The sequence below is a fragment of the Schistocerca piceifrons genome, chromosome X (assembly GCF_021461385.2).
Source record: "Schistocerca piceifrons isolate TAMUIC-IGC-003096 chromosome X, iqSchPice1.1, whole genome shotgun sequence".
Classification (NCBI taxonomy): Eukaryota; Metazoa; Arthropoda; class Insecta; order Orthoptera; family Acrididae; genus Schistocerca; species Schistocerca piceifrons.
This window is the reverse complement of record NC_060149.1, coordinates 505,093,847-505,108,892: the sequence shown is the minus strand read 5'-3', so window position 1 is coordinate 505,108,892 and position 15,046 is coordinate 505,093,847. Positions and strand designations below refer to the sequence as shown.

Here is a 15,046-nt window from a genome sequence, read left to right as displayed (position 1 = left end):
CGTGGCCCCCTCACATCGTGCCCCCAGTGCTTCTTGGCCCACACTCCAGCTGACTGTCCCCATCGCTGGAAGACCTGTTCGCTCTGTGAGAAAGAAGGCCACTTTCGATCAGTCTGTCGTAGCCGCTCAACCCGTCCCACCCCTGCAGGCCAACAGGAGGCCGTCCATGCTTTACAGGCAGTCGCCCCTCGGACCAACACATTGGCTCGAAAGTTATTCCTCACCCTACGCATCTTTAACGAGGACATCACTTTCCAGGTCGATACGGGGGCCACCCTTTCATTGGTCAATCTGACGACGTATGCATGTCTCGGGTCTCCAGACTTGTCCCCACCCTCTCGGAGGTTGGTCGCCTACGGCAACGGTTCCATCCCTCTCCGTGGACAGTTTTCTGTTATGGCCATCTACAAAAACATTCCCCGGTCCCTTACCCTCTCTGTGGTGGACCACCCGTCGGCTTCGGACAGTTTTGGACTTTATGCGTTTACACGGTTTGGCTTTTCCATTCAAGACGAAGTGCAGTTCGTTTCAACTACGGTTCCATTTCAGGACCTAGACGATCTGTGCGTGTCCTTTTCCTTCCTGTTTTTGGCAGACCTGGGCTGCGCTTCAGATTTCCAGGCACACATCACTTAGCTGCCGAACGCATGGCCTCGCTTTTGTCGGGCTCAGCCTATTCTGGTAGCCTTGCATGCGGCCATCAAGCTGGAACTCAATTGGCTCCAGGCTGTGGGGGTTATCGAGCCAGTACAATCGAGTGCCTGGGCAACACCCTTAGTGGTCATCAAGAAACCCAATGGATCGCTTCAGCTTTGTGGGGATTTTGGGGCTATGATCAACGCTCAGTCTTTGGTCGAAACTTATCCCATTCCTCGACAGGAAGGCCTTCTCGCTAAACTGGCAGGTGGCGAGTACTTTTCTAAGATTGATCTGGCGGAAGCCTGTCACCAATTGCCTTTGGATGAGGAATTGCAGGCCATCGTCGTCATCAACACGCCTTTCGGTCTCTAGCAATACAAACGTCTTCCGTTTGGCATTTCCACTACCCCTGCGATTTTCCAGCGGTATCTCGAGCAACTTGCGCAACCAATACCGGCTTGTGTCAATTACCTCGATGATATCTTTGTCACGTGGCGCATGTGCCAGGAACATCTGTGCAACCTCAGTAACTTATTTCACGCTCTGCAGGCTGCAGGTTTACGTTGCCGGCTGGAGAAGTGCCGTTTTTTTTTCAACCACAAGTGGAGTGCTTAGGACATTGGCTCAGTAGAGATGGCATTCGCCCTTCGGACCGCAATGTCGCAGCCATCGATGCCCTTCCCCATCCACAAAACTTATCCGAACTCCAGGTATTTTTGGGGAAAGTCAATTATTACTTAAAGTTTTTACCCAAGCCTCCCACCTCGCGCATCCCCTAAATCGCCTGCGTCGCAAAGGGGTACCTTACACGTGGACTTCCTGCGATCAGGCTTTCACCCGCCTGAAGACGATGCTGAAAACTGCCCCTTGCCTTACGCCTTTCTCTCCGGATCGTCCCTTGGTGGTGGCGGCCAATGCCTCAGCGTACGGGATTGGGGCAGTCCTGGCACACAGGAATGAGGATGGGTCAGAACAACCTGTGGCATATGCGTCCAAGACATTAACCCCTGCGCAAAGGAATTACTCTCAGATCAAAAAGGAGGCTCTTGCCATTATTTTTGGAGTTCAGAAATTTCACATATACCTGTTTGGGGTGCAGTTCACCCTCCTCACAGATCGCAAGCCCTTAGTGTCGCTTTTTGGGCCCCATTCGCACCTCCCAGAACGGGCGGCTCAGCGTCTTCAGCGCTGGGCGTTGTTCTTGCGTAATTACATTTACATCATCTGCTATAAGCCCACCAGTCAACACACTAATGCAGATGCCTTGTCACGTCTCCCAGCAGAACCCGATCTGGTGTTCGACCAGCAGGAAGTCCTGTGCTTCCACATCTACTCTGCCAACCGGGAGACTCTCGATGGATTTCCTGTGACAGCTACGCAAATCGTCGCTTCCACGCGCAGAGACCCCATTCTGCGGCAAGTCCTCCGCTATGTGACCCATGGTTGGCCTCCCTACCTTACTCGACATTTGAAAACTGACTTCAGCCCGTGGCGTCCCGTCCCACACAGACTTTCGGTAATGGAGGACGTCCTCCTGTTGTCCACGGACTCGGACGCCCGTCGGGTGGTCATCCCTCCGGACTTACGCCACCAAGTCCTGCACTTATTACACCGCGGACACTGGGGGATGTCTCGCATGAAAGCGTTGGCTCGACGACATGTCTATTGGCCAGGGATCGATGGAGACATTGAGCACCTGGTCCGTGGTTGCACAGTGTGTGCGCATCATCAGGCTAGTCCTCCACAATCTTTCTCGCCCTAGCCAACACCCAGCCAACCCTGGGACAGGATCCATCTAGATTTTGCAGGCCCCTTCTTAGGATCCATGTGGCTCCTCATCGTTGACACCTATTCCAAATACCCATATGTGGTCCGCATGGCGTCCACCATCACTGATGCCACCCTCACTGCCTTGGCCCAGGCGTTGGCCATTGAAGGCCTTCCTCACACGTTGGTCACAGATAATGGGCCCCAGTTCACGGCGTCCTCGTTCCAGAATTTCTGCTCAGCTAACGGTATGAAACACATTCGCCCTCCCCCTTCCATCCTTCATCCAGTGGCGCGGCAGAACGCCTGGTCCACACTTTCAAACAGCAGCTGATGAAATCAGTGGAGCCGTCGGCCACCACCTCAGCCACACCTTGTTTCTGAGCACCTACCGCACTACGCCGGTGGCCGGTCATAGTCCTGCCGAACTCCTTAACGGGCAACAATCTCGGACCCTCCTCCACCTGCTGACACCATCCCCTTCTGGGCCCCGCTCTCGCCCCTCCCACCGCTACGCCCCGGGCATGGCCGTGTGGGCCCGCTCCTATAGCAGCACAGCTGCATGGCCGCCCGCTACGGTGACGACGACTCATGGGCGGCGTGTGACAACCGTACAGACACACAGGGGGCTCGAGCGTCGCCACCATAACCAACTCTGCCCTCGGCCCCCCTCCTGCACCGCCTTCCCTGCTTCCTGGTGCGGACACGTCCCTCGCGACGGAGTCCTTCCCTTCAACCTCCATCTCCTCGCCGGCTCTGCAGACACCCCTTCCACCTCGCCAGGGTATGGAGATGCCCTCTGACCCCCTGCCCTCTGGTGACACCTTGATGGATGCCGCAGACAGTCTGCCCTCCCCTCCCCCAGTGGTCCCTCCGGACGTATCACAACCTATGCCCTCATTCCGCCCGTCTTGGCATTGTCCGGGGCATTTCCGCCCCTATGCACCAATTTCGGGGGGGGGGATCTAGTACCTCCCGTCGCGGAAGTCAAACACACGCCAGAACAAATGGACGTGGTCAGCCCATAAAGGGCTCCGCGCCCGCGGCGGTTCTTCCACGCAGTGGCTCTCGCGCAGCGAGGACGCCACCGCTACACCACGTGCAGACCACGGCAAATGGCCGCTCCCTCCGGTTTCGTATATAGGGACCCGCTCTGCCCTAGTCCAGTCAGTCTGGTACTCGCTCTGGATTGCGTCTCTGTCTCGGCGGTACTAAATTCTGGTCGTTGCTCGTTTTTGACATTTGCCTGGCTCTGGTTCTGAGTGGATTTACTGTTGGTGTTTGGTGTTGTGGTTTCTACAAGCCTCCATTGTTTATCTCTTCCTTGTTGTGTCGGTCATAGTCGGTCGTTGTTGGTTGTCGTTGGTCTGTCGTCCGACTCGGTCTTGTGTTTACCCGGTGCTGCGTGCTCCACCGCCGGCGGCTTCCTCGCCTGGCGGCTCCGATCTGCAGCCCAAGGTGTTCCCGCAGTTGGTTTTGGTTACTACACCATCTAAGTGTGGGCATTTAGCCTTCTCTCTGAGTTCGCCACCCTCACTCCATTTTAGCTCTGTCGCACTTTCTTTGTATTTGTTTGTCTTGGTAGTCGTCTTTTCCCTATGTGTGTTCATCTTGCCCTGTCCTTTCAGGGTGTTGCAGAGTGGCTGGCTCATCCTCTTTTATTATTGTGATCAGCCAGCCCAGACCATATGCACTATGGTTTTAATACCTTCTTCCAGTTTTCCATGTGGTGTATGTTTACTCTGTTTTTGTTCGTTCCATTCATTTTCTTTTTAGTTGTGGTGTTGCGTGCTTTTGTACCTTGAGCCTTGCTTGCATCAGGAAAAAGGGACTGATGACCCTGTAGTTTGGCCCTTTATACCTCAAACCAACCAACCAACCAATAAAATATGGCTTTACATTCTGAAGATCACTTTAATGCTTTGCTGTACTGTTTTATCAAACACTGTTTTTACTTTCGTGTCACTCATTTTGACAATGTTAAAATAACACTTGAAAACAGAAACAGTGTACCATATCTTTTTTCTTCAATATTAGTTTCAGCTGTCTCGCCACTCCCACCAATTCGTTCATAGTTCTATGTCAGACTGATTTGTCTGCACCCTCTGCACTCAAAGATGTTTCCTCATTGGCTGAAATGGTGTTGTCATCCTGGTCCTTTCAATGAATGACCTTGTTTACAAAAGATGACAGTTGCTTTCTAAATTTTCCATTGGCTGATCCTCGATTTACCACCATCCCCGGTGTTGTCTGCACAGCACCGTAACTAATTTTTTCTCTTTTATTCATACACTGTGAACTGTCTACTTCAATATTTTACATTTAAATTTCCATTTCAGTATTTCACTGACACTGTACATTTACTGTTTGCTACCGCTCAGTTCCAATTTTGTCAGTCATTAAGATAATTAATGTCAAGGTGAGACTAATCCTCACCTGGACAGGCACTTTGTGTAATGTTTACGTTCTTGGTTGTAGATCAAAGTTCCTTGGTGGCAAGTGCAGAATTCAAGACTTGTAATGTGAAACTGCTGCTGTTGGTGATCGTGCAGCTCAGTGATGAACACAATATACTTCAGTTAAATTTTTCCTGATTCCAGATTTATTCAGATCAGACAGTTTCATTGGAGTGATGACCAGCCTCTAGTAATTGAAAATTCTTAACTATTATTCCCTGAGTAAATTTAACAAAATCTGGCATGCGATTTTTCATCCAAATTATCATTAAGCAACCAATTAAAGCAACCTTACTTTTTGATGTTATAAACAACAGTGACACTCGGTGGTAGCTTGTATACACAGTTCACTTGTACATAACATTACTGTATAATCCATTGAATTGACTCCCAATATGGCAATCATAATAGTCCAGTGGTGACAGTGAACCTGATTATCTTTCAAATCATAGTTTACCAAAATTAACACAACACATTATCATCTTCTGCACATACTTGCCCTGTTATTCATAATATGAAAGTTAAGACATAAGCCACATGCAGGCTGAAATAAACATTATAGTACAAAGTGAGTCACAGATCTCCAGTGATGTGAATAACATGAAACTGTTATTGTATTCATAATTGTAAATGCAATTTCATCTGGGTGTTAATGTAATGATAGCAGCAGTACGTGGACTCGCAATAGCTGCTAATTGAGTGGGAGACCTACGCACACACATTATACAAAGATCCTATCCAGTTGAATGTTTGCCACTAACTTTCATGGATATGTTACTCATTTGGTCTTGGGGTGTGGACTTCCCTACACTTTGCTACAGGGCTGTTGCTCATTTGATTACAAAATGTGGACTGAGGATCTTTGGAAGGGGAGGGGTACTTGTAGAATGATGTAGTGATATTTTGTGATATCGAGAATCATAGTTTGTAAAACTGCATGCTGAAAATTTAATAATGTAGATCAGGTATACACTCCAGTAATGATTTGGTTTAGCTGAAAGGTAGGTATTTGGAAAATTATAAAAATTGTCAGTACAGTTTGATTAGCACACGATAAATGCCTCTGTGGTGGATTACCTGCTTCTGTGCAAAGGTTCCATATTTGAAATTGTTGATTTAATCAATTCTTTAATTAAAGACTTAACTTAATAATGGAGGATGGTATCTTATTCAGAAGAATAGGGGCAACAAAATTTTAAAGCAAACCCTGGAATCTAAAGGGATGCTGGCTCAGTTGACAAAAGTAATTTTGGGTGTGTGTGAACTTTAGTTACAGATAGCTTTTATTGTAATTGGTTTTTGGAAAACTGAAGGAGATTACTGAAAAGAATGAAATGCAGGCCTTACAGTGAGTGGTATCAGTACTCTCAAATCTGCTGATTAGCTCATCCTATTCTTACCATTACACATTTTTGTAGTGCTTTCAGATATAAATTATTCTTTATTAACATAGCCTCCAGCAAAACTTGCAATACCATTGTAATTAGTGGATTGAAAACTAACCTCTTAATAATAATTTACATAAAACGTTGTATGAATAGTGCCATATTTAGGTAAACACTACTTATACATGACGTGTATAACTAAATGGAGGTGAAAATTAAGAAAAAGAATGTAGTAATTTGAGAGGTGCAGAGTAATAGCAGATGGAGTGGTTCCTCCTTGCTATGCTTCGGTGTCTATTTGTGGTAACAGATCTGTGCACAAAATCATCTGTTCTCACATTTGATATTAGTCAGCATCTAATACACAAGCAAAGAGTGCAGTACTTGCACTTCTGACACACCTATTTGTGTCAGCTAGCAAATATACAGACATCAAAAAAAGTTTTTGCATCACCCCAGTTCCCAGAACTCTTGAAGATAGACATTGACTGTGGATATTATATCACAGACACACTCCCTTTGACTGTTCAGAGATGTCACTAAACCCGCCTAAAGATGTAAACAACCATGTATGAGCAGTGCCTATCAGACGGAGGAGTCCGACAGCTGATTGTTGTTGGTGGCATCTCTGTGTTCAGCCAATAGTTTTTTGTAAAAACTATATTCCCCCCCCCCCCCCTCCTCTCTCTCTCTCTCTCTCTCTCTCTCTCTCTCTCTCTCTCTCTCTCTCTCTCTCTCTCTCTTTTTCTCTAGACCTGTGCCATTATTTTATGTTCTAGCATTAACCCTTCGACTCCTAATGGCATAACATTGAGGTTTTTCGCAAAATTGATCATCATCATCGTAGTAAGCAACAAATACAAGAAGTCAGCAAAAAGTAAACAGTCAGTTATTTTAAGGAGTAGGTTTCACTATGTAATATAATTTTAAAGTTTTTCTGAGAATTAACCTTTATTATGATAGTAAGAAACTAGTATAAAAAGAAAATGGCAAAAAGTAAACAGTCAGTTGTTTTAGGTTTGTTGTTTCACTTTGGAACCACTAGGATATACAGTTACAGTTTTCAAACAACCCCCCACCCCCAATCTTTTCTTGAGATAAAGCAACTTTGACTTTTCCTAGACAAAATACCACATCATGAAACTTTCATTAACCCACAATGCCTAAAACAAATTATGGTCCTAAATAGCAAGTAAAAATGGGCCTAAAATTTAATAAATTTACTTATCAAACATGCACTCGGAGCAGAGTGGTTTTATTTTGAAACCATTCATAAAACCAGTAGCAAAACCTCAAATTCATGTTACAATAACTTAAGATATATTTACTTTCACTGTCAATGACTTTCTCAATAAATAAATAAATAAAAAAAATAAAAAATAAAAAAAGTGTCAGAATCCCCTAGTCTCAAACCGCACTCTCCAAGCCGCTCACTGCATTGAAATTTGTTAGTAGCTGCTACAATGCGCTGCATTCATAGAGGTACCTTAGTGTACCCCTAGTAGCATCTGTTTTGCAATAGCATGTGTGGTTTCATGCAAAAGGCAATGGTGCTTAAAAAATGGGAGGGGGGGTTGTTTCAGGCAGACACCACTGGTACTCAAAGTGTTTAAGTAGTAAGTCATCTATACTACAATATTGCGTTTTTTTTTTAACTTAGTGATATACTTAACAATGTTGCTGTTAGTAATTCTAAATGAATGCCAACAACCTGTTGTCCATTCTAGTTTGGGCTGGAATTTTCAACTCTTCAGTAGTATGTCAATATTTGCTTCCTGAGATGTTAGGACTTCATGCCAGGTCAGCAGAAGTTATATTTTACTTTCAGAGTCAATGATTTTGATAAAAAACAGTACATGATGTTATTCTGACACAAAATGCAAGCTTCAGGGAGGAGAAGAGGCAAGACAGCTGCCAAAGCCCAACAAAATTAGAATGTACTTGGCTTTACCAAAGATGTTGTTGACAACACACTCACACTTGGAGTCCATGAGACCTGCTGCAAGCAAGAATTCATATACATCAGTGAGACACGACAACTCTTAGCACATATCTAATGCAACACTATAGATACATAACAGTATGGGTGATGTAGCAAGTGAACAGTGGCAAAACATCACAATGAGTATGTCCAAGGAAGACTGCATACTAGTTTGGCTGCTATTGACCTTGAAAGAAATAAGAGATGTGATTGAGGTAGTGACAGTGTACCAGTGTGAGTTGGCATCATCATCATCATCATCTTAACTGTCAGTGTTGCCAGCCTATTGGTGAAGGCACTTCTGAGACTACCGTATTGACTCGAATTTAAGCCGCACTCGAATCTAAGCCGCACCTGAAAAATGAGACTCGAAATCGAGGAAAAAAAATTTTCCCAAATCTAAGCCGCACCTGAAATCTGAGACTCGAAATTCAAGGGGAGAGAAAAGTTTTAGGCCGCACTTCCAAATTGAAACAAAGTTGGTCTATTGTAATATGAGACACAATTTAGGTTGAATGAATGACGATACAGCTGTAGTAGTTTGGTTCAAGTCGTAAGCTTAGCAGTTAATCTTTACCAGGTAGCCGTTGTTGTGCGTCAGGCGCTCCGTCCGTATTTATACGGTTACCCTTCCTTTTTCACGTGCTTCATCTGGTTTGAGTTGATTACTTATTTTTCTTTGATCTGACAAGTGCAGTTCTCTTTGTTATAGGTATTTCCGTCACTCAAAGCTGAAAATGCATTACTGTACTGTGTCACGCATTGTTTGTCGCATTCTGAAAATGAGGGTTTACGGCCTGTCGCCGCTCGCGGCATGGCTTGCTTTTGTGCACGCTACCGCCGCTTACAATTAAAAAAAAAAAAAAACAAAGAGAGGAATCGTCTCATTAGCGAAACAATGGCAAGAGACTGCTATTCGTTGCTACTTACACTGCTGCTTTCTTTGATAATGATCAACAAGAACCAAGTAATAGACTGCGCATGATAGAAGATGTTCTGAACGAGAATTTAGCGAAAAAATTTTCCGTTTGAAAATCTTTGCAGACGCCTCTTTAGTACATTACATTATGCACAGAAATTAGAGTCATCTTAGATTTAAAAATCTAGTCAATTGCTGTGCTTCATTTCTAACTGTATCACTATTAGGCGTAAGAATAATATGAATATAAACATGACATGGTATGTATATTCTTCCGTGTCTGCTGTTGTTTCATTCTAGTTTCGTAGTTTATTAGGCAGACAGGATTTAAATGAGATAGCAGCAAACACGAAAAAATACATGGCAAAATGTTTATATTCGTATTATTCTTATGGTGAAGAGAATACTGCATGTGATTCACAATTCATAAAAGTTCCTATTAGCAACCATTTCTTCTCACAGTTAGGAAAAATCCAGAAAGCAGAGTTGGCCATGTTGACAAATATCCCAAACAGTCTTGCCAGTTGGATTTTCGTAGTACATTGAAATGCTGCTACGTTCGAAGAGGAACAGTATGGAATTTGTATTTACTTCGTTGGATAATGTATGAAAATGCAGTGGTCGAAACTCGGGGCGGAGAAAAAAAAGCTCGTCTTCCACCTTTTTTTAAATTTATTTACCGACGCAGAGGTTTTGGTGCCAGTATTTGTCTTTGTGCCTGCGAAGCATGCCTGCGTAGCGCTACATATATTCGACGACAGAAGTTAGTTGTGGCGGCACCTACCAACATTTTTCAGAACTTCCGCTTACTTTGCACTCGATTCTAAGCCGCAGGCGGTTTTTTGGATTACAAAAACCGGAAAAAAAGTGCGGCTTAGATTCGAGTAAATACAGTAATCCCCTATGACACAGCAGTGAATATAGTGCTGAAAGCCTTGGAGTATACTGTGTTGTCTTCACCAGTGATGATCATCATGAGAGCAGTACTACATCATAGTAGTGGCTTGCTCTTTATTGGAGAGGATCAACTAATAAGAGTTCAAATAAAAATTACTATTAATATAGGAAGTTAACTCTTCCTCTCTAGTCCTGTCATCAGTTCAAAGAATATGTCTGTCACATTTTCACTAACGAATAATAAGGGTATAAAGGACATATGTGTATTAGAGCTGAAAAGGCACTGGCACAGTTGTAATTATGCCTTTGTGATGAAGTCCATTTGCAACAGTGGTCAAAATTGTCAAAATCACAACATGATTATGTAGTCAAATACATGGAAAAATTTTAGTGAGACTTTTACTCTCTTCTAAACAGTACATGCAGATATTCTGACAATGTCCATTCAACCTTTATTGTCAGTGAACATGACCAAGTCAACTGATCAGTCATTTAAAGAATGTTAGACCAGACTTAAAAGGGTAAGACAACAGGTGCAATTACCCATATGTCAATCGAACCACATAACAAACTTTTAGAGGGATGATGATCAAAATGTGTACACAATGGCATGTGGACTTCTGTCATACTACTAATGTTAGTAACATTTGTTTTTGAACCACCGTCTGTGAAAATAAGTGTATCAGTAAATTGTTCCAAGGGAATTAATAAGCAATTAACAATTACCAATATAAAAAATTTCATAATTTCTGTTAAGTTATCAAAGTAGTTGCTGATGAAAAGGGTACAAGCTATGGTGCCATAATGTTTGGCACACATTTGTATGTTGATCAAAGTTAAATATCGAAACTGTCAAAAGTGATTGTTTTAGACAAATCCAGGGCACAGCCATGGACACCCACATGGCAGCCTCCTAAGCAAACGTGTTTATGGGCCATGTAGAGGAAACCGTCCTAGTCTCTTAGATTTTCCAACCCCCTAGTGTGATTCAGGTTCACCCTACCTGCATTCTTTCACAACCTCAACAACTTCTCTCCTATCTGCTTCACCTGGTCCTCCTCTATCAAACATGCCACCATCCTGTACAGTGACCTCCACCTCTCTGATGGCTTAATCCACAACTCTGTCCACACTAAACCCACTAACCACCAACAGTACCTGCATTTCGAAAGCTGCCATCCTTTCCACACCAAAAAATCCTCATACTGCGTAGCCACCCATGTATGTATTTGTTGTGCCAAGAACTCTCTTGCCCGGTATATTGAAGGTCTCATGAAGGATTTCACAGACCTACTCTACCCCAAAAACATAATCCACAAACAGGTTCCCCATCCCATATCTTCACACACTTCTAATCCTCCTACAACACCCAAGAATCAGCTACAAATGGGCACCCCCATCATCACCCAGTATCAGCCTGGATTGGAACAACTGAACCATATTCTTCACCAGGTCTTTGTGATTGTCTCTCATCATGTCCTGAACTGAGGGAAAGCTTACCAAAGATCCTTCCCCCTCCTCCTAAAGTGCTATTTCATCATCTACCCAACTTACACAATATCCTAGTCCTCCGTATGCCACTCCCAAACCCTTGCCACCATGTTGCAAGACCTGGCAAATCTACCCACCCAGCATCTCCACTCCATTCCTGTCACAGGCTTGGCCAACCCCATCAGAGGCTGGACCACCTGTGAAAGCAGCTATGTCATATACCATCTCTTCTGTAAACACTTAGAGCTTTTTATGTTGGTATGACTACCAACCAGCTGCCTACCAGGATGCATGGCCACCACCAAATTGTTGCCCAGAACAAAGTTGACTACCCCTTGGCACAACGTGCAATTTCAATAGCTGATTCACAACCTGGATCATCTAGATTATTCCCTTCACCACCAACTTCTTCGAACTACGCAGATTGAAATTATCCTTACAATACATCCTCTGCACCTGCTCCCTGCATCCTCCATCCAACAGTTTCATCTACCTCGCTCCTGTCACCCTCTCCACATTCACATCCTCATGTAATCTTCAGTGTGTGCCACTCCCCACTGGCTCCGATAAGCTTGTATCATTTGCCTTACCTGTTTACATGACCCTCTGAGCTGCTAGCCACCCACCCCCAAGCCCTCTCTCCCTGCCCCCCCCCTCCCCCCCTCTCTCCCTGCCCCCCCTCCCCCCTCTCTCCCTGCCCCCCTCCCCCCTCTCTCCCTGCCCCCCCTCCCCCCCTCTCTCCCTGCCCCCCCTCCCCCCCCTCTCTCCCTGCCCCCCCTCCCCCCCTCTCTCCCTGCCCCCCCTCCCCCCCTCTCTCTCTCTCTCTCTCTCTCTCTCTCTCTCTCTCTCTCTCTCTCTCATTACTCACCATACCCAGCACTATCCCCATCACAGCGTGGTTCACCTGCCAAAATGCAGTACTGGCACTGTTTATCCAGCTGGCATCGTGTTGTTAAGATACATCCTTTCCATACTGAACTGCTGACTCTGTTTCTCTTCTAAGTTAAATGATGGTAAGTTTTTCCAAAACATATGAGTAATGTTAGTAATTTGTTGTCACTTTTTTTATGCAACTTTGTTGTAGTCGATCATGTAACGTCAGGAATGATATGACTGCTTTCTTTCTCTGCAGACATTTTTTGAAAGTAATTCTAGTGCCAGTGGTTCACTGTGAAATGTGTGTCCAAAGAGGCTAGAAGAAGCATTTTAAAATTTAATGTAACTTAAATACTAGTGCAATAATGTGCTGTATTTCCTGTCCAGTTCATCGTGCTTTCATTATGGTAATTTTTTCATTCAGCCTTAAGTTTCTCAAGTGTTTGTAAAAAGTTGTTCTGAATTACTGTTTGTTCAAAAATAATGTTCTTTGTGTAAAACAGGTAGCTTTTGATATTAGTTTTCACTTATGTGTAATGCATTATAGTTGACCTCACAATATACACCCAGAAGAATGTGAATTGCTCGTGTGCTATATTTGATATAGTATCGACTCATAAGAACTGTCTCCAACTTGCTAAATACTTATTCTAGCAGTTACTTAGATCATTACTAACTCTTGCATTATCCAGAAGCAAATGAGAATTGACAGCATAGGACTAAATCTGGTGTCCGTTATCTCTTGTACATGTTCTCATTTTGCTGTTGTCATCCCTGTAAACATTGTAGCACAGTCTTCCATCCGCATCACAGTTATATGGACATTATAAATTTCATTTAACTTTAATTTATTTTCTTTTTAAATTTTGTCATCACTTGTCACCAAATGCAGTAAAAACCCAGTATATGTCTTCTATTTTGCAAAGTTATAACATCGAAGTTGTTATTGTTTGAATTACGCTCTCTCTTTTAGATTGTATGCTGTTGGAGGTCGTGATGGCAGTTCATGCCTAAGAAGTGTGGAGTGCTATGATCCACACACAAACAAGTGGACAGCTTGTGCACCAATGGCAAAACGCAGAGGTGGTGTCGGAGTTGGTGTTGCCAATGGTTACTTGTATGCCCTAGGGGGACATGATGCCCCCATATCCAATCCAAGTGCATCCCGCTTCAGCTGTGTAGAGCGGTAAAACAAAAACTATTTAATATGTCTCCAAGTAGAGAAAATGGATAGTTGGTTGAATGTATAATTCTGTACTGTAGAGTGAAGTATGTGCACTTCCAGATTATCACCGTCTTTGTGGTTCATTTATGTTTCTGAACAGTGTAGCGGTTTTTCCCTGTTCTGTTGTATTTCTGTGATTACCTATATCTTCATATTTGTTATTTCTGTTTTAAGTGTTAAGATAGACATTCTACTGAATGAAAATTAATAAGACCAACAAACTGCAAGGACAGATACCTAGCTGGAAATGGAGGAAAAAAGTTGCTATTAACATGTGTCCAGAAATGCATCTTTGCCATCGTAGGTGGCACTGATGAATGACAGTTCCTCTGACCACTTGCTTTGCGCTTTGTATTCCCAGTACATTGCAGGCTGAGAGACTGGTGCAGCAGAATGGTCTGGTATTCATGTCAGGAACAATCCTAGATTGTGTTGGTGTACAGCCAAGCGGATGGAAACAGTTGAGAGCGAGCTTGTCTATACCAAACAAATACCCTCAGACACGAACCTTATCACACAACATTTCAAGCACTTTTAGGGCATTTTTGTGGTAGTGGGTCCTATCAGACTGAATTGAATGTGCAGGAAGGCAGTAGACTGTGTGTACACGAGATTTGGAGGACCAGGTTCTACAGGATATTGAGACAAATTCTAGTACAAGCTCCAAATCTGATGTACACACAGTTCGCTGCCTCCCTGTACGTATGTCTGTCTGAAATGACCCATGATTACACAAAAGCCAAAAAAGGGCTTGAAATGTTTGTGATGTTACTTGTATGTGAGAGTGTACTTATTTTAATATATGGATGCTGTCTCTTGACCATTTCCATCTGCTTGGCAGTATTACGAACACCATCTCGGCTTATTCCCAACATGAATACCGGATCATTCTGCTGCTTACAGTACTCTATGTCAATCACCCAGCCTGCAACACATGGCACATGGTCAAAGGAAATGTCATTCATCACCACCATGTACCATGGCAATGCTGCATTTCCAGACACTTGTTCATAGGACCTTTTCTCATCTTATTTCCAGTCAGGAATCTATACCTGCAGTTTGGCAGTTTTATTAATGTTCGCCCTGTATAACTGACAGTCAGCACTCTTACATTAAGTGATATATATTCTGCTTTAGGTCTCCCCCCCTCCCCAAAAAGTTTGCAATGATATTTTGTGGTAAATTTTCTGATGCCTGTTGTTATTATTAATTATTCATGTAATACTAAATTGGAGGAAGCTGTATTTTTATACAAATGTAGTTATTGATTACTTAGTGTATTTGTAATAAGTATGATAATGAAAAGACCATGGTTTGCAACCCTCTGGCCTCCTGGAAGCGACAATTGGAGCCCCCTGATCCTTGGCACATTCAACTCTTTTCACTTTGGCATTGTTAAATTATTATTGT

General features: G+C 43.7%; 1 protein-coding gene across 3 annotated transcripts in view; it reads left to right on the top strand.

Moving 5' to 3' along the window:
• Positions 1-15,046, top strand: part of LOC124721879 (kelch-like protein 5) — a 325,469-nt gene that overhangs the window by 298,779 nt on the left and 11,644 nt on the right. For all 3 annotated transcript variants that reach the window (XM_047247027.1, XM_047247029.1, XM_047247028.1), the window contains one exon: positions 13,385-13,597. In XM_047247027.1, coding sequence (XP_047102983.1) covers positions 13,385-13,597 — 213 coding nt within the window. The remainder of the gene's footprint in view (positions 1-13,384; positions 13,598-15,046) is intronic.